This window comes from Hypomesus transpacificus, chromosome 23, assembly GCF_021917145.1.
Source record: "Hypomesus transpacificus isolate Combined female chromosome 23, fHypTra1, whole genome shotgun sequence".
In the NCBI taxonomy this organism is placed as follows: Eukaryota; Metazoa; Chordata; class Actinopteri; order Osmeriformes; family Osmeridae; genus Hypomesus; species Hypomesus transpacificus.
Window position 1 is genome coordinate 20,951,740 of NC_061082.1, and position 19,088 is coordinate 20,970,827.

A 19,088-nucleotide genomic window follows, 5' to 3' on the forward strand; every position below is an offset into this window, starting at 1 on the left:
TGCCTCAGGTACGTTACCCAGGTCTGGTAGTCTGCATGGTGCAAGGCACTACTCTCTGTCACACAATTTATATTTCACACAAGTCAAATGCCACATGTATCATATATAAATGTTACAACAAGAAATATGCAGAAGAACTATAAATATAAACATAGTTCAAGTTTTTTTTTTTATTACGATACGCAACAAGCTTCATCTGTTTAAATGACGTAGTGTGCTAGGCTGTGCATTGTCAAAGGCACATTTTCAGGGCTTTGTTATTTATGATAATGCTCTGTAAAATAAACCAGCACTGAATTTAAAAGAGTTTTAATCACAGTATGAATTTATTCCAATTAACAAGATGTACTACTTTATCTCTACCACCCATGCAATTACACACTATTGAAATGAACAATTTTCATTAGGAAACAGTTGGTTCACAGGTTTAAATTCTATTGCATATTGTATGCAAAAACACATACAACGTGCAATTTCAACAATCATCTGCCCCACAATATTCAACACGGCTGCATTGTGCAGTAAAAAAGGGCATCAGCCACTATTGTGGCAATAAGCTACTGCGTGACAATATCTGCTACATGAACTCTACACAGCGTACAGGGGTGTGTGAATGCGTAACGTTTTCAAAGAATAAGAGCTTAAATAACACAATTCATGAAGATGTGAATGTCGTTAAAAATGAGGCTTTTTCTAAAACTTCAGCCTCTGAAAAATATTATCATGAAAAACATGTAATTCAGCCACCTGACTGATCCAAATTCCACATTTTTCCTGTTTTCAATAAGTGACAATCTTTACACCAGAAAACAGATGAACGTTCGAATGTGATTGACCATTTTCTTCCCTCTCTTCTCTTGCTGAACTCCTCGTCGGGCGTGTTCGCTCAGGCGGACAGTTTTTATAGCAACTTTGCAAAAGCAGTCTCACTCAATATGCCCCTACAATAACTGCCTCCACTTCTTTAGATGGTCTTCTGTCCGTCACCAAGAAGTTGATCATTCCTTCTGATTTGATGAGAAGGTTGCAGCCCAGAAAGAAGATGCCAAACACCACTGTGAGAGATAACACGCACATCACCGCTATTTGGACCACTCTCATGATAAATAGACTTCTTTCATCCGGCGCTGTCGCCACAAAGCCGTTATCAGTCACCACCGAAGAAAAGTTACAGCAAAATATCTCCTCTGTCTTGTTGAACAGCCCACTGTCCGTTTGGTTGAATCCGGTAGAATTCATCTCCACTTCTCAACTTTAAAATGTCACCAATTTGAGCTGATAAAGAAAAAACTAGACAAAATCCCAGAGAAATTCCTCACAAGTGAAGTAAAAGATGTGTGTGGAAATGCAGAAGATTGAATTACCTTTTTCTCAGGTGCGGCTGTTTTCGGGTGTATGAACTTGCTTTGACTTTGCATTACTGGAGGTTTGTAAGTGCCCTCTTCCAGCTCCAGCGCGCATCTATGGTGTTATAGCAACCCTTGGTTGTTGTACCTGTTTGGGTGAAACCATTTCACCATAGAGAGAATGGTTGGCCCGCCGGTCGTCACCCATTGCCCATCAACAGGCGTACAAAGCAATAGCGCCACCGCCAGGCTTATTTCTGAACAGCCAAAAGGAGAGACTGGTAACACACGCAGTATTTAGTATATTTCAACAAACATAGACCTGATCTCTGTTAGCCTAAAAGTTGGACACCATGAATTACAACCAACACAATTGTAATGAAGTGAGCACTCTCCGAATTATTTCACTGGCATCTTGTGGAGTTCAACGTTCAGGAATCTCATACGTTTTCTCATACTCCAATGACATATTCATCTTTTTTGTGTGACCATCTCGTATAGTTCAAATAAATAGTAGGCCTAGACAATAAAAAGGAAAGTAGGCCTACGTCTCTCGCCTGAATAGATGTAGCCTATGCTTACAGGCCGCATAATAGCCTTCCCCACGACCATCAATGGACACCTAAACAACGTTGTACGTGTCAGCAGATGGCAGTGTTGCACAATTATTAAAGTGAGCTACCACTGGCAGAACTACAAATCTTTCATTCCAATACGTGCTCATGAAGTGGAACGTGATGATAGACACTGTAGACTTGGATAGATGATGTAGTCCTACTCCACCAACACACTCACTTGAACTGTACAGGACTAGATTTCAGAACAAATCTGTATAGCCTATTCACGAGTGTCCCAAACATGTATTGGTCCACATAATACAACTATTGTTAAAACTAACACATGTGACGACACATTTAAATAACCGAATTACTTTACTTAAATTATTTCAAATACAAACATAGGACGACTGCAAGAACGAAGGCTTTTAGTGGTACTCAACATTTATTGAGAAATTACCTACATTTACCATGCGCCCGTGACACGGTGTTTTTAGCAGATTTTGTGATCGACACCACTTACAACCAACCACAGAGGAGATGTCCAGCGACGCTTGGATCCCAGTGTTTCACGGTAGGTTGTAGCGGAATATTTCGCCTGTCCCCACTGTTATACTTACATTATTCTGGCAGAGAACAGGTGAACAGGCTACATATCTTTTCGCTCCGCATATCAAACATAATGTGAAAGAAAATGAAGACACAGCACAACTCGGTGACAATACGCGTCGGTGGTTGGTGTTGGGAAGACTGCGTTCTGAAGAGGGACCGATTGCCTATCAATGAGAGTAAATAGGTGTCAGGCAAACTGGAAACATCACAGGGACGTGGAATTATGCGTCTCATTTAGCTACAGCTCCCCCCCCCCCCCCCCCCCCGTTGAGTGAACCAGTACCTGGCTTGACTTTGCTTCGATGGGATACGTGTGCAGCGATTTTTTCCCCCTGCCATTTCTCATTTTGAATTAGGTTTCCTATTTGTTTTAAAATTCCTATTCAACACGTTGCTGACGAGCAAGACTTCGGCGGGCCATTTATTCACATCGTCTTGTTACTGTAAGTACAGAGTCCTATTCGACTCAATTTCACCAGTTGTTTTCATCCTGACAGTAGTCCACAAAATAAGACACGGACTTAGACGCGTGCACGTGTTACTGGATGTGACAGTTCATTTTATCATAGGTTTTTACATTTAGCCAGTATTTTGGAGCAGTGGTGGCACCTGCCTTAGTCTCTACAAATTAATCACACACCACGTATTCTAATGATGAAAGTCGTGAATATCTATCATAGATAATGCGATGAAGGTATCTCACTACACTGACCCACACCCTCCTCTACATCTACTAGTGTTACAGAGGAAAACCCCATTCTGTTGCATGCATTGAAATCAAGCTAATTGCGAATTCTATAATCTATAGTGTTTCATTAAGTTTGGTCTTTTTCAAGTGTGTGTGTCTGCGTTTCACTCCTTACTAATGAAATGCCTTTCCATCTATGGGAAGAAAGCTAATCATCTCACCCCTAGGATATAACCTTAACACCACCTTCACGATAGAAGTACCCCTGTAGTGGTGGTGTTGTCTGTAGAGGAACACAGGGCAGTGATTAGCATAAGAGGATCAGTCCATGAGTACATGATGGTAATCACTCTCCCAACAGCAAATGCCCTCTTTCCGCAGCAGCTTTTATGCTGATTTCCTTAGTTTGTTTAAAACTTTGGAGAATTGCGGACTGTCATGACATTGGTGTCAAGCCCAGCCTTTGAGGCCCCTGAGAGCTGTGATGGTGTGGATGTAGCCCCTGAGAGCTGTGATGGTGTGGATGTAGCCCCTGAGAGCTGTGATGGTATGGATGTTAGCCCCTGAGAGCTGTGATGGTGTGGATGTAGCCCATGAGAGCTGTGATGGTGTGGATGTTAGCCCCTGAGAGCTGTGATGGTGTGGATGTTAGCCCCTGAGAGCTGTGATGGTGTGGATGTGGCTCCTGAGAGCTGTGATGGTGTGGATGTTAGCCCCTGAGAGCTGTGATGGTGTGGATGTGGCCCATGAGAGCTGTGATGGTGTGGATGTGGCTCCTGAGAGCTGTGATGGTGTGGATGTAGCCCCTGAGACCTGTGATGGTGTGGATGTGGCCCCTCAGAGCTGTGATGGTGTGGATGTAGCCCATGAGAGCTGTGATGGTGTGGATGTTAGCCCCTGAGAGCTGTGATGGTGTGGATGTTAGCCACTGAGAGCTGTGATGGTGTGGATGTAGCCCCTGAGAGCTGTGATGGTGTGGATGTGGCTCCTGAGAGCCGTGATGGTGTGGATGTGGCCCATGAGAGCTGTGATGGTGTGGATGTTAGCCCCTGGGAGCTGTGATGGTGTGGATGTTAGCCCCTGAGAGCTGTGATGGTGTGGATGTAGCCCCTGAGAGCTGTGATGGTGTGGATGTGCTCTGAGCCCTTTGAAACAGGTAGGATCTGCTTGTGCATCCTCTACCACTTTACACCAATTGCCCCTTAAGACCACCACCTGCCTGGTGATAAAGACTAAAGCGCCACTAGATCAGAAAGTAGTGTCATGGGAAGTTATCCACGTGTTGAATCCAGAAAAAGATGGAACCAAGAGACAAAAGACTTTCACAATATATGTGTTTATTATGCTTGCAAGCAGGAAGACTCTAACTAACCACTACACTAAGTCTCTGAGGTACAATTGACTCCATCTCTCACTGGAGGATGTGTGTTGGCACAAACACACGGTCGGAACACAACGTGCAGGTCGAAGTATTTCCCCAAACATGGTCAGGGCAACCTTCAGTAGACTTGACATTGTCACGATACACAAACATTGTTTTCCTCAATGCATTTCCAACTGTCAGGCCAGATCCTAACAACCTTTTACCCCTCAGGAGATGGACCTGGTATATTTTCACATTTGCTCAGGGATGAGAGCAAAGCTTAATACATTTCCACAACAATGTAGCACATTTCTTATTCAAAACCAACCCATCATTAATAATGTTATCACAGTAGCTTGTCACAGGGCTGGATTGGGAGGTCTAGTTGCTTCGAATAGGAAAACAAAATGATAAAAACAGATTGATAATCAAATAGGGGGAAATACACAGAAAACCATAAATGAATGTTTCCTACTATCCTGCTGCTCCTTTCCGGTCATTAGCTGCTACAGTCTTGGTGGTGCCAGAAAACATGTTGTAGTGGTCAATATTAATGTCTGGTGTCACAAGGGGAGAGACCATGTCCAGTACCAGCTCAGCGTTTAGCAGGGAGGAAATATTCCTCCGTGCGGATGGCTGCTGACCTGGTCTGCTGTGAGGCACCAGGAGGCTAGGAGGCCTCCAGCATGGTTGGTGGCATCTAACCCAAACATGGGCTGCGCACCCCAAGCAGATGGCAAGAGACAAATGCTATCAAACACTCATATACACTCACAAACACTCCCCCCCCCCCCCCACACACACACACACACACACACTCACAAACACCCCCCCCCACACACACACTCACAAACACCCCCCCCCCCCCCCACACACACACACTTTACTGGACCTCTCGCACACATTCACAGCAGACATTAGCTTGGAATTGAGGGTTGATTAAATGGATTGAAGGGTTCCATGCTGGAGTTAGGAATACTCCTGTGAGTTCTGCCTGGGTCTAAGTGGGTTTATTTAGAGTGCTGTGAATCTCCTCTAGATGGTGTAATTCAGGCCTGTCCAGCCTTGCACCTGGAGATCCCTAACCCTAGCCTCCTGAATGTTGTCACTCCAGCCCCAGTCAACCAGTAGTATTGGAATGAGGTTTTCTGGATGAGAGGGGATAGAGAGCCTACAGGTCATGCTGGATGAGAGGGGATAGAGAGCCCACAGGTCGTGCTGGATGAGGGGATAGAGAGCCTACAGGTCGTGCTGGATGAGAGGGGATAGAGAGCCTACAGGTCGTGCTGGATGAGAGGGGATAGAGAGTCCACAGGTCGTGCTGGATGAGAGGGGATAGAGAGCCCACAGGTCGTGCTGGATGAGAGGGGATAGAGAGTCCACAGGTCGTGCTGGATGAGAGGGGATAGAGAGCCCACAGGTCGTGCTGGATGAGAGGGGATAGAGAGTCCACAGGTCGTGCTGGATGAGAGGGGATAGAGAGCCCACAGGTCGTGCTGGATGAGAGGGGATAGAGAGCCCACAGGTCGTGCTGGATGAGAGGGGATAGAGAGCCTACAGGTCGTGCTGGATGAGAGGGGATAGAGAGCCCACAGGTCGCTAGGCCCTGGCTGCTGGAGGTCTGGGACAGGTCAGGCAGCAGGTGGGGGTGCTGGGGAGGACGCACACTGAACCTGCAGAGCTTCCGACTGCAGGATGGAAACAGGGATCCATTTGTGGTCTGCTATGGGGCTGTAATGACACACGTCGTCAGGACTGAGCCTCACGTGCTTCTGAATGAGAATACAGTGAGTTCAGTAGCTGTGGGCAGGTCCTGTGCTGCACATTCACTCTGAGCTGGGGGGGGTAGATTCAGACATGGAGCGTGTGTGTGTATGTCTGTGTGTGTGTGAGAGTTTAATGCCAGCTTTGCGCTGCAGGGGAACAACAAGGAAATGAGAGAGTCAGATCTTCCCCCCAGGGAGAGCTGGGGGATACAGGAACACCTGGCAGGCCTGACGAGTATAGAAGCATGTGGGGAAACACACACACTTTCAAACACAAGCTCCTGAGCTGCCCGAGGGGATGAGTTCTCAATACTGCCCTTGGTGGTCCCATGACCAGTCACAGCAGGATTCAGTATTGCAGGTTTGCAAACAGAACAATGGATCCGTTTGAGTTTGTAAACCCCATAACGGATATATGGATCGGATAACAAAGCCAGTAGCCTCTCAGATGTGAGGAGAACATCAGTGAGCACGCTGTGGGTCACAGTTCAGTCTCTGTGCTGAGCGACAGCTGCCTGTCTGCCTGCTATTGAGATCATATCTTTACACTGTTCAACGCAGAATAAATCAATGTGGTATCAATTGCCTCTGTAAGACTCTCATTTTGTGCTGGGAAAGTCATAAGAGAGAATAAGAGAAGGCAAATCAGGGTGTGTTTTATGCGCAGTTTAGCAAGGAATTCCATTTCATTCCACTGAGAGTTATTTTCCCCACAAATATTCTCTCTGGTGGAAATCTATCCGTCTGGCTGAGGCAGGAGATGATATCTAGACTGTCCAAAGGGAGAATTAGCTTCTTCCTATTCTCCTATTCTCTCATTCCTATTTAAAGAATGCATCTAATAATGCTTGTAAAATGTCCCGTTGCACAACACCCGTAACTTGAATTTAAGACAAAGAAATGTTGATTTGAATCACATCATGCCTCATTGGGATCTTTCTGGCTCCAATTATGCATCCATAAATATGCTCCTATATTAAGGACATACAATTAATGAATTTTCATGGTATTGAAATGCTACAGTTGTATTTCTCTCTCATTGTCCTTCCCTCCCTCGTCCCTCTCGTCTCTACAGTGGGATGACTTGTCCGTGTGCCCCACCCTTAATCGTCCCCCTACCACTGCTCACCAGCTCCTGAGTTCCTGCCCGCCGGTCCAGGGGCCAGAGTGCTGATTGGGCTTTGAGAGAGTGAGGCTGTCCGGGGTCCAGAGTTCTGATTGGGCCCTGAGAGAGCGAGGCTGTCCGGGGGCTGATGAGGAGGTTTGTGTACTGCAAGGTGGTTCTGACCACCTCTCTGGTCTGGGTGCTGGTGGACGTGTTCCTGCTCCTCTACTTCAGCGAGTGTAACAAATGTGACGACAGGAAGGACCGCTCACTGCTGCCAGCTCTCAGAGGTGAGAAACCCCCCTCACTTAGGCCCTGGGCCAGGGAGAATGACTGAATGTGAATGAATTGATGGATATTGATAAGTAGTAGGACTTAGGACACAGATACACAAACTTCTACTGTGACCACCACCATGTGATTTTGTATTTCCATAAATATAATAATTTAAATCTCATTGTTATCCCACATCACTCACCTTACAGTACTGAGAAAGTTGTAGAAACGGACACCAAACAATATGCCAAAGTAAATGCAGGAATCAGCAAGCTAGTGTTCCAACGTGTTGCATCTCTGGCTGAGTGGACTCATAAAAACGAGAGAGAAGAGAGAGAGAGGGAGAGGGAGAGGGAGAGAGAGAGAGCTTATCCTTGAGACCCATGTGTTGACCCCTCTGCTCCTGCAAGCTGTTCAGTAGTGAATGAGTGACCGTGGTTAGCTGGATCCTTGCTTAATGAGCCTCAGTTACATGACTGTCCTCCTCTGGTTGTCTATTCCCCAGGACGTCCTCTCTAGTAATCAGGTTTACAAGAGGCTCTGTAAGCTGCTTGTAAGGTTCAAATGAGGCAGAAATCGGGAAATCAGAACACTACTGAGGACCCTGTTTTCCAATGTAATTGCCATCATGCCAAACAATTGCACACAATTTACATGTATTCATTTAGCAGACGGTTTCCTCCAAAGCGACTTCAAAGAGAGAGCTTTTCAAAAGAGCATAGGTCACTGATCATAACAATGAGGTAGTCCCAAACATTGCAAGCGGCCAAAACATGAAGCAAACATTGTGAAAAACTAAACAAGTGCCAAAGGGAAGACCCAAAAGAGCATGCAGTTATACAAGTTACAAATTAAAACAACATGAACCCCAAAAAGTGCAAGACTGTACCTGCAGAAGAACAATCAACAGTAAAATATTTCACAGCGAGTACAAGAGTTAACTTTGTTATAAATAACCTACAAGAGCAACAAGTCTCTCAATAAGAGTCATTGTGATCCTGGATGAAACTAACATTAGGTCCAGCCAAGCATTCCTAAGTGCCGTTGTACTCCCTGAACAAGTGCGTCTTGAGCCTTTTCTTGAAGGTGGGGAGACAGTCAGTGTCCCTGATGGAGGTAGGGAGCTGGTTCCACCATTGGGGGGCCAGGCAGGAGAAGAGCTTGTCTTGAGACCGGGCGGTCTTGAGCGGTGGGACCACTAGGCGGTTGTCTGAAGAAGACCGTAGGTGGCGGGTGGGGGTGTAAGGCTGCAGGAGAGACTTGATGTAGTCGGGTGTAATCCCGTTCACTGCTCGGAAGGTCAGTGGGTAGCCAGTGGAGAGAGATGAGGAGCGGGGTAACATAGGAGTGTCTGGGTATATTGTAGACCAGGCGGGACGCTGCATTCTGAATCCTCTGAAGAGGGCGGGTTGCACATGCAGGGAGACCAGCGAGCAGCGAGTTGCAGTAGTCCAACTTGGAGAGGACCAGTGCTTGGACTAGCAGCTGGGTGGAGTGCTCAGACAGGTATCTCCTGATCTTCCGGATGTTGTAGAGGGTGAATCTACACGACCGGGAGACTGCAGCAATGTGGGCCGTGAGGGAGAGCTCGTCATCCATGGTAACCCCAAGGTTCCTGGCAGAGGATGAAGGGGTCACCGTCGCAGATCCCAGGGTGATTGAGAGATTGTGGGAGATGGAGGGTTTGGCCGGGATGATGAGAAGTTCTGTTTTGGCGAGGTTCAACTGGAGGTGGTGCTCGGTCATCCAGGCGGAGATGTCTGTGAGGCAGGCCTCAATCCTAGCTGAGATCCCCGGATCAGTCGGGGGGAATGACAGGTACAGCTGCGTGTCGTCAGCGAAGCAGTGGTAGGAGAAGCCATGGGAGGCGATGATTGGTCCAAGTGAGGTGGTGTACAGAGAGAAGAGGAGGGGTCCAAGGACGGAGCCCTGTGGGACACCAGTGGAGAGCTGGCGAGGGCCTGACAGTTTTCCTCCCAAGGAGACCTGGTATGACGGTATGAGCTTTTCATGGAATTAAATTGTCAAATGAGGACTAAGTAGCCATTCTGCTTAGAAAAGCAAGGCTTAGATTCTGACGGTCTGTCACCAGTTTACTCATTCAGTGTTCTGCTTTCAAAAAGCTGGAATCAATCAACCACGACTGGATTCTATAGTTGCATAAAAAAATAAAATATATTACCATGTTGACAAAGTCTTTCCTCATGCTCAATTTGGTCTCTGTTTTGAACATGTTTTGACCGCATAAGAGACACGAGACAATATTCCAAAACTTTCCACAGTTATGGCTCTGTACTTGTTTCTGAGTATTGCAGGATGTGTGCTACCTATCTGTACTGTATGACAGCCTTTAGAGTAGAAAGCATGTGGATTACAGTTGGCCTTTGCATTCCAACATCTGAGTGCTTCTTCAGGTCTCCTAACAACAGACCATCTGGGAGGGACCAATTAGTATTCCTCTCATTCCACAATCTCATTTCGACAAGTGGTTGAACGATTCGAGGTTGTCCATCCTCAAGTCAATAATGACCTTTTAAAAAACATTTGCCTGCGGTTACAGATTAATTCATGCATGCTGTTTGAAATAGCTATCCAGCAGAACGCCACATCTTTATGATCTAGCCCCATAAAATCCCTGTGTTTATGATATCTCCTGTGACGTGTAGTCTTCATGTAAACATTCTTACATTTCCATGACGACCTCAGTCGATTAGAAAGGGGCCGCAGGACAGACTACTTGTTGCTGTAGCCATGTCAACAGGTGATGTCGTTTATGATTAGGTCACAACAGATTATTGTGACTCTACTTACGGTTACCAAAGAACCTATATTGACGTGCTTCTATACTCTTTGCGGTTACTTACTGACCGAGAGTGAGGTCATGCCGGGAAATATCAGACTGAGGCTTTAACGTATTGACTGAGCGATAGTTTGATATTTCCCGGCATGACCGAACGGTCGAGGTCAGTAAGTTGTTTATTATATGGCATTTTTTGCTTCTTTCATTTAGTAAATGAAAAGAAATGGTCATTGTTAATAGAAAACATGTTGTTTTGTTCAGCTCTCAAGTCTTCTCACGACACAATGTGTTTCAGGTGTTGCCAATTATTTGCTAACTTCAATTTACAATGATCAATAGAAAACAGACAACACGGCTCAGCTAAAATTGCTTTAATTGATAGTAAAGTAACAACACAAGTGATTCAAACTATTGTTTCTAGTCTTCATCATCATTATCAATAACACATTTCCGCTGCTTCTGAATTTCCTCATGGCTGTGTATGACTATCAATATCGCTCATTTGGAAGATGACTTCAGGGGGCAATACGGATCCGTATCAGACCGGCGAGGAGGGCAATACGCGGCGGGTGTGTGGAGAGAGGGGAGGTAAAGGAGGGTGTGAGGAGAGAACTGCTTCCTCTCACACACTCGTCTCCACACCGTCTGGAAAATTCCATTTAGTATCAAAGTGGAGGGTGGATGAAGCATTGGAAACATGATCTGTTAACTCAATGTGAGCTGCATGCACATCTGTGGGTCCTCCTCCCTGCAGCAGCCTGGTGCTGAAGACCCTCTCACTGTGCAGACCAGGCCGAGGAGGGCCCTCGGGAGCTGCCAGTCTAGGATGATGCTGCCGGTTAGAGGCGAAAAATAATACTGCTTTGGAAGGACAGAAATGTACTGGGGAGATCTGCCTGCGGAGAAACCAGACATTCACTGTCACACAATTCTGCAACTCGCTGCTCGCCGGTCTCCCATCATGCGCAACCCGCCCTCTTCAGAGAATTCAGAACGCAGCGGCCCGTCTGGTCTACAATCTACCCAGACGCTCCCACGTTACCCCGCTCCTCATCTCCCTCCACTGGCTACCCATAACGGCCCGCATCAGATTCAAGACCCTGGTACTGACCTTCCGAGCAGTGAATGGAACTGCGCCCGACTACATCAAGTCTCTCCTGCAGCCTTACACCCCCACCCGCCACCTACGGTCTTCTTCAGACAACCGCCTGGTGGTCCCACCTCTCAAGACCGCCCGGTCCCAGCACAAGCTCTTCTCCTGCCTGGCACCCCAGTGGTGGAATCAACTCCCCACCTCCATCAGAGACACGGACTGTCTCTCCACCTTCAAGAGAAGGCTCAAGACGCACTTGTTCCGGGAGTACAATGGTACTTAGGAATGGTTTGCTGAATCCAACGCTAGTTTCCTCAAGGTTCACAATGACTCTTGCTTAGACTGTTGCTCTTGTTGGTTAGTGGTAGCTGATTTAAACTGTTGTATTCTTCTTTTTTTTTAGTTAATCCTATTTTTATTGCTTTCCTACAGGTACACCTGCACTTAGAGATCAATGTTGTGTAATTTTAACTTGTTTAACTACATGCTCTTATGGTTTCTTCCCTTTAGCACTATTTTTTGGTTGTCCACAATATGTACTTCTTGTTTTTGACTACCCGCAATGCTGTGGGGCTATCTTGTTGTTATTATCAGTGACCTATGCACTTTGTGAAGCTCTCTCTTGGAAGTCGCTTTGGACAAAAGCGTCTGCTAAATGAATAAATGTAATGTAATGTAAATGTAATTCTGAAGTTAGGATGGATGGATCAAACTTGCTATCTTTCAGTCTCATGCATCATAGCCTTCTGAAGCTAAGATGGATGGATGAATAACGTTTTATCTACCTTTCAGTCCCTCACAATCAAACCGCAGTATTCTCATTTATCAGGCCCTTCTGCCATGAATCCATAATCAGGAATCATATAAGCCCCAAGGTCTAGCATATACACAGTCTACAGTATCACTCCACTTACCAAGTGGGAGGGAGAGAACAGAAAACGTTTTTGTTCGACACTCGCCATACTGAAGCATACTGAAGCAGCCATACTGAAGCAGCCATACTGAAGCAGCCATACTGAAGCAGCCATACTGAAGTAGCCATACTGAAGCAGCCATACTGAAGCAGCCATACTGAAGCAGCCATACTGGAGCAGCCATACTGAAGCAGCCATACTGAAGCAGCCATACTGAAGCAGCCATACTGAAGCAGCCATACTGAAGCAGCCATACTGGAGCAGCCATACTGAAGCAGCCATACTGAAGCAGCCATACTGAAGCAGCTGCGAGTGTGTGTGATTGTAAAAGTGAGTGTATGATTGAGTGTGAGTGCTTGAGTGTGTAAGTGTGGGTGTGATTGTAAGGGTGAGTGTGTAGGTGAGGAGTGTGGCTGGAGGGTCATCTCCAGGGGAGGCAGTAGCGTTGAGTGGGACCAGGGAATTGGACAGGACGCCCTGGCAGTGAGTGAATGTTGTCTTGGGAGATGATGGTCATCATGTATAATACATGCTGCTCATGTGAGGGTCAGAGTGTAAGAGGCTGAGCTGTTCCAGGCCTGACACATCCCAGGCTGCTTCTACAGAGGCTCAGAGGCTGTGGTGGTGGGTGGCATCTTCAACCGCTCACTTTCTGTGTTTTACCCAAGAAAACAAAGCGGAAGGCTGGATAGTTGAAACAGAATCTTCAACTCTTCCTTTTTGCAGCAACACTAGGGGTGGGGGGGTAGAAAGTAAACAGAAAACTCTTTGTACTATCATTCACATGACTGGGACTGTATATGACTCCTGGTCTGGCGTCAAGGGGAACATTCCAGCAACTCTATGCCATCTGTCCTTTTGTTCCCCTGTAAAAACAAATAATTAAGATTCATATATGTTAATTGAATGCACCCTCCTGCCACAGTAAATTCCGTGTTTGTGAAAACTTAAATTGCAAAAAAATATAAAATAATTTTGATTCTGATCTCCTGATTCTGAAGTGTAAGCCTCCTAAAAGATGTTTCCTGTCCTGGCTGTGTCTCCGTGGCTGTGGTTCAGTTAATGTGCTAGTTTCTCTCACGGTAACATATTACACAACACAATATGGTGATGAAGACATGAGGGTCCATGGACAGTGGGAACCTGTGATGGCCAGCCCCCCCTCAGTGTCCTGCTGTCAGGTTGTGGCCCTGCACTCTGCCTCAGTGTCCAGCGCCTTGAGATGTGAGAGGGAATGTACTGGAACATCTTGCTCTTTCAAACCCATTTTGTCTTCAATGTTCTCTACTCACAATAGAGCGTGATTCACCCATCTTGAGTTTTTGTTGAGTTTCTTGGCTTTCCGTGAGACCTTGATGAATAGATACAATACCATTTTATTTTTACCCTGCTGAGTTTAGAAATGTCTGTGTGTGTGTGAGTGAGTGTGTGTGACCTTCACCTCTCAGGTAGCAGGAAATACAACGGAGGAATACACGCCGTACTGTAGCTGTGTGTGAGAAGTTTCTCTGTGTCGTGTCGTTCCAGCTGTCATATCACGAGGCCATGAAGGGCCCGGGGAGATGGGCAAAGCCGTGGTCATCTCCAAGGACGACCAGGAGAAAATGAAAGAGCTCTTCAAGGTCAACCAGTTCAACCTGATGGCCAGTGACATGATCGCCCTGAACAGGACCTTGCCGGACGTGCGTCTGGATGGGTGAGTTGGTATTTTCGGCTCCCCAGGTCCACACATAGACACCCCACCAGACACACTCTAACCAGTCATCTGAAAAGACTCCTTCACACTCAGACCAGGCTCTTGCCATGAACAGCACCGTCTAACGTCAAAGAGCTGTGGATGTTGAGACTCTGGGACAGCTCTTGTATGGTGGGGTGGAGGTGCTTGTTAACGCTCTCACAAGATCCACTTGAGCTGGATATGAAAAGCCTGAGGGCAGCTTGTGTGACATACGAGCCTTCGTATCCTGCGGAGGCTCTGTTAACATTCTGTTAGTGTAACAGTGTAATAACCCCCCCATAGTATATCTGAATACAGCAATACAGCACTTTAAATACAGTTATACACACTTTTCATACCAATACCTCTACCCAGACTGGTTAACTGTAGTTTGTATTGAGGAGTCATTGTGTGTGTTACATAACCCTCACACACCCTTGCACACTTTCACGCACCCTCACACACTCTCATACACCTTTACACACCCTCACACACTTTCACACTCCCTCACAAACCCTGACTACACCCTCACACACCTTCACACTTCCCCACACACCTTTACACACACTCCCTCACACACCCAGGGACAGACAAACACACAGACAGAAAGTTGGAGAGAGATGCAGGTAGAGAGATACTGAGAGAGAAAGAGACGAAGAGAAGTTGGAGAGAGAGAATGTAGATTGTAGCTGGAGCTCAGTGCTGTGGCCAGCCAGCTTGTCATCTAAGAGGAACAAGACTTAGAGACGACCCCTGACCCCTGTGCCGTTAGGCAGGGTGGGGGGCCGGCTAACACTGCAGTCCTGCCTAGTTCGCCTCCTCCCCTCCCCGCCCCTACTCCACCTTGCAGTAACCTTCCCTGCCTGCCTCACCTCCTCCCTTCAATTCTCCTGCTCCAACACCAGGCGTTCACCTCATCCTTTATTTAGCACCACACTTGATGGCTAAAGGCCTTGGTTCCTTAGTTACTGGCTCTTGGAGAAGGGGGTGGGGGGGGGCTAGCAAAGACGTCCCACTGTGCAGAGGAAGTGCTGACAGGGTTGTCAGCCTTGAAGTTGATTTCTAGGAGTGTGCAGGTCGGTGTGATGCTGTCATAACTCCACCAGCACGACACAGCAGTAGTGCACCATCACTGCTTCTACTATCCTGCTTCTACTGCTCTATTTCACACTACTGTTCTCTTCTGTATTCTACTATAGTCTACTTTGACTTGTCTCTGCTCTACCCTACTCTAATATACTCTGCTGTAATCTACTCTAATGTATACAAACTCCACTCTCATCTACTCTACTCCTGTATACTTTACTCTCATATTCTCTATTCTACACAACTCTCCTCTACTCTAATATTCTGTACTCTACTGTACAATACACTAATGTTTTCTACATTGACTCTACTCTGCTCTACATTGACTGTACTCTGCTCTACTGTTCTCTACATTAACTTTACTCTGCTCTACTGTGCTCTACATTGACTACTGTGCTGTGCTGTGCTCTACCTTGACTCTCCCCTGCTGTGCTGGGCTCTACCTTGACTCTCCCCTGCTGTGCTGTGCTCTACCTTGACTCTGCCCTGCTGTGCTGTGCTCTACCTTGACTCTCCCCTGCTGTGCTGTGCTCTACCTTGACTCTCCCCTGCTGTGCTGTGCTCTACCTTGACTCTGCCCTGCTGTGCTGTGCTCTACCTTGACTCTCCCCTGCTGTGCTGTGCTCTACCTTGACTCTCCCCTGCTGTGCTGTGCTCTACCTTGACTCTCCCCTGCTGTACTCCACTCAGCTGCAAGGCGAAGGTGTACCCTGATGACCTCCCCACCACCAGCATCGTCATCGTGTTCCACAACGAGGCGTGGAGCACCCTCCTGCGCACCGTGCACAGCGCCATCAGCCGCTCGCCGCGCCGCCTGCTGCTGGAGATCCTGCTGGTGGACGACGCCAGCGAGAGAGGTGGGGGGGAGAGGGGCGGGGCGGGCAGGGGGGGGCAGGGGGGGTTGGGGCACTGGGGGGGTTAGATTTACTGTAATCTAAGGGCTGAATACACGCAGTATGCATGCAGTATACACACTATTGCATTTGTGATGACTGAAGGCACTGTTTAATCAGTACCAACAGAGGGAACAAGTGTATATGCTGGGTCTAGCTGAGTGCTCAGATGCTCCCCTGGGGAATCAGCAAAGCAGAACCCAGCCTGAAACACTACTGAACTTCCTGCCTGCCTGTGCATCCATACTGAGCTCGAATGATGTTGTCCTCACCTTTTCCCTTCCCAGACTTCCTGAAGCAGAAGCTGGAGGACTATGTGGGCTCCCTGGAGGTGCCCACGCGGGTCCTGAGGATGGGGCAGCGCTCGGGGCTGATCAGGGCGCGGCTCCGCGGGGCTGCGGCCACACGTGGACAGGTCATCACCTTCCTGGACGCCCACTGTGAGTGCACCACTGGCTGGCTGGAGCCCCTGCTGGCCAGGATCAAGGAGGAAAGGTAGGCTCACTGCTCTCGTTCCTTTCAATTACATTCAATTATATTCAGTTCTATTTCATTCCTTTCATAGAGAGTTCACTTCAATTAATTGGTGGCCAAGCCGCGAAGCGGTGAAGCCACTCAAGTGTTTCTACCTTTTCTTACTATTATTATTATTATAAATCATATTCCTCTCCCATTGGAGTTTATGGCAACCCCTAGAACCGTATGGTAAAAAGTTGTGAAATTTGGCACACTCATTAAGCACAGTCCCCTCTTTATATTCACCAAGTTTCATGTCTCCCATTCGAGCACTCTAGCGCCACCAATGGGTCAAAGAGACGAGTTCAACACACCCTATGACGTCAATTTCCGGTTATATAGATTTTCCTTGCATCACTGTGTCATCCTCAAGACTCCATGTATGGGATTTACCATTAGAAGTGACAGGGTTTAATGCCTGTGCTATTATTGATGATTTTTATTGATGATTTTTTAGGCAGGGTTTAATGCCTGTGCTTGTAACTATGTTCCATGATTGCACTTACTAGTCCAGAGTGTCTAGGCTATTTTTGTGAAAGGGTGCTATTGTAGATTGTAGATAAATGCCTCCCCCATCTCTCTCTCTCCATCTCTCGTTCATCGGAGGTCAGACACTCATCCGTTTTGCCTCAGGTGCCAGGCAGACATTAGTATTGTGTTACAGAGAATGTGATATTACAGAGCCATTACCCCTTTATGCTCCTGCTCGTGTATTGATGTGTACAACCCTAACCTTATGTTCAGGAGATGAGGAGCTCACTGTCATTTCTTGTTGGATTCCGAGCAGGAAATGAACTGTTCCAGCACTGGTTACCTCTCTGTTGAATGGGAACACAGGAACCCATGTACTAAATAAGGAACCAATCGTACATATCTGTTCATTTGATGTCATGTTTTACCATCCAGCACCATATTGATAATAAGGTTTTAAAATCTCTTTATGTGCCATCCCCTGGAAACGTCTGTCATCTTTCATCATATCTGAATGAACATCAGTCAGTCAGTTGTAGTTAGGATGGATCTGTTGGCCACAGTCCTCAGCTGAATGAAGGCTGAATGAATGCTACATCTCTAGGTTCCTCCTCACTTACACCAGGGCCGGCCCAAGGTATAAGCAAACTAAGCGGCTTCTTAGGGCCCCCGTGGCTACCAGAGGGCCCCCCAAATCAATTCTGTTTAAGGCCCCATAAAGGCTTGGGCCGACCCTGACCCTGTAGTGCCATGGCTTTCCTCTGGAAATCGCTGTCTGAGTAATGTCTATCTTTAAAATCTACAGTTATATATTATTGATGTAATGTATTTTAACTAATATTGACGTAAAATGTATCAACTGCAATCTGTATAATGTTTACAGCTGGCAGCTACTCAATATCTGTAACGACAATGTGTGGTGGACACCAAAGCACAACTCGTAGTGTTTAAAAACAGAAAGTCTTAAATGTGGTTCACAAAAATATGGGAGGCTGGGACGTTTGACTCTAAAGTACAAAGATGAACTAACAACAGAGACAGAAACACAAGGGCTATATACACAGGGGCTTGATTGGCAACAGGTGATGTTGATCAGGGAGCAGTGTTGTAGTCAAGACCATCTAATCCGAGACCAAGTCATGACCAAGACCAGACTGTATCGAGGCCGAGTCAAGACCAAGACCAAGGCAGGGCGAGACCAGGTCAAGACCAGACCACTCAAAATACACAAGCAGTACGGTTAGACTAAGTCTATGTTAGATTTGATCTGTAACTGTATATTTGAACTCAAAATGAGCACTCTTAAAAGTAGGGACAGGCAAAGCAGCCTATTTAATGTTATTTGTTTCTTCATAGAATAGAGGCGCATTAGGTCTCCACTCTGTCTCTGTTTTTACATCTCTCTCACCCAAGTGAAGGAGCGCCGTCCCGCAGCATTTAACTTTATTAAGTCGGGGGAGGTATGCACCTGACACGAGTTAACGTTGATGTAACATAACTTTATATTGCTCATTCGCTACATAGCTTTATGTGGCCTGGTTTGTTATCACAAACAAAATCTGGCAAGCAACTTTGTTTAAAGGGGGAATAGATTTCTAAAGAGTTTTGATACAGAGGCAGATTGCAAACGGTAGGTAGCTAGCTTTGCTAGTGTCACTTACACCTAGCTTACCTTTAATTTCTTTCTTTTTTCTTTCTAAATGCCTGTAAAAGTTTGATGTAGTCCCAGCCATCTCAGTGAGCGTCAGCAATATTCCTGCAGTTGTGGTCTAGACCAGTCTTGAAATAAAATCTAGAGTCCTCTTTGTCCAAGACCAAGACAAGACCGAGTAAAAATGTGGTCGATGACGAGACAGAGACCACCACAGAGTACTACCACACTTGT

General features: G+C 46.6%; 2 protein-coding genes across 2 annotated transcripts in view; one reads left to right on the forward strand and one right to left on the reverse strand.

The window, feature by feature from the left end:
* Window positions 1-351: 351 nt before the first annotated feature.
* rprma (reprimo, TP53 dependent G2 arrest mediator candidate a) lies at window positions 352-1,469 on the reverse strand. The gene has a single exon (XM_047047351.1). The coding sequence runs from the start codon at window positions 1,237-1,239 to the stop codon at window positions 931-933; it is 309 nt and encodes a 102-aa protein (XP_046903307.1). The 5' UTR covers window positions 1,240-1,469; the 3' UTR covers window positions 352-930.
* A 1,002-nt stretch (window positions 1,470-2,471) lies between these two features.
* galnt13 (UDP-N-acetyl-alpha-D-galactosamine:polypeptide N-acetylgalactosaminyltransferase 13) overlaps window positions 2,472-19,088 on the forward strand; it is a 35,013-nt gene continuing 18,396 nt past the window's right edge. Inside the window, exons 1-5 of the mRNA XM_047047477.1 lie at window positions 2,472-2,958; window positions 7,408-7,727; window positions 14,048-14,216; window positions 16,014-16,180; window positions 16,504-16,711. Coding sequence (XP_046903433.1) covers window positions 7,586-7,727; window positions 14,048-14,216; window positions 16,014-16,180; window positions 16,504-16,711 — 686 coding nt within the window. The 5' untranslated portion in view covers window positions 2,472-2,958; window positions 7,408-7,585. The remainder of the gene's footprint in view (window positions 2,959-7,407; window positions 7,728-14,047; window positions 14,217-16,013; window positions 16,181-16,503; window positions 16,712-19,088) is intronic.

Excerpts from the sequence above, each read along its gene's own strand:
- rprma (XM_047047351.1), bottom strand. The coding sequence starts at position 1,239 with ATGAATTCTACCGGATTCAACCAAACGGACAGTGGGCTGTTCAACAAG.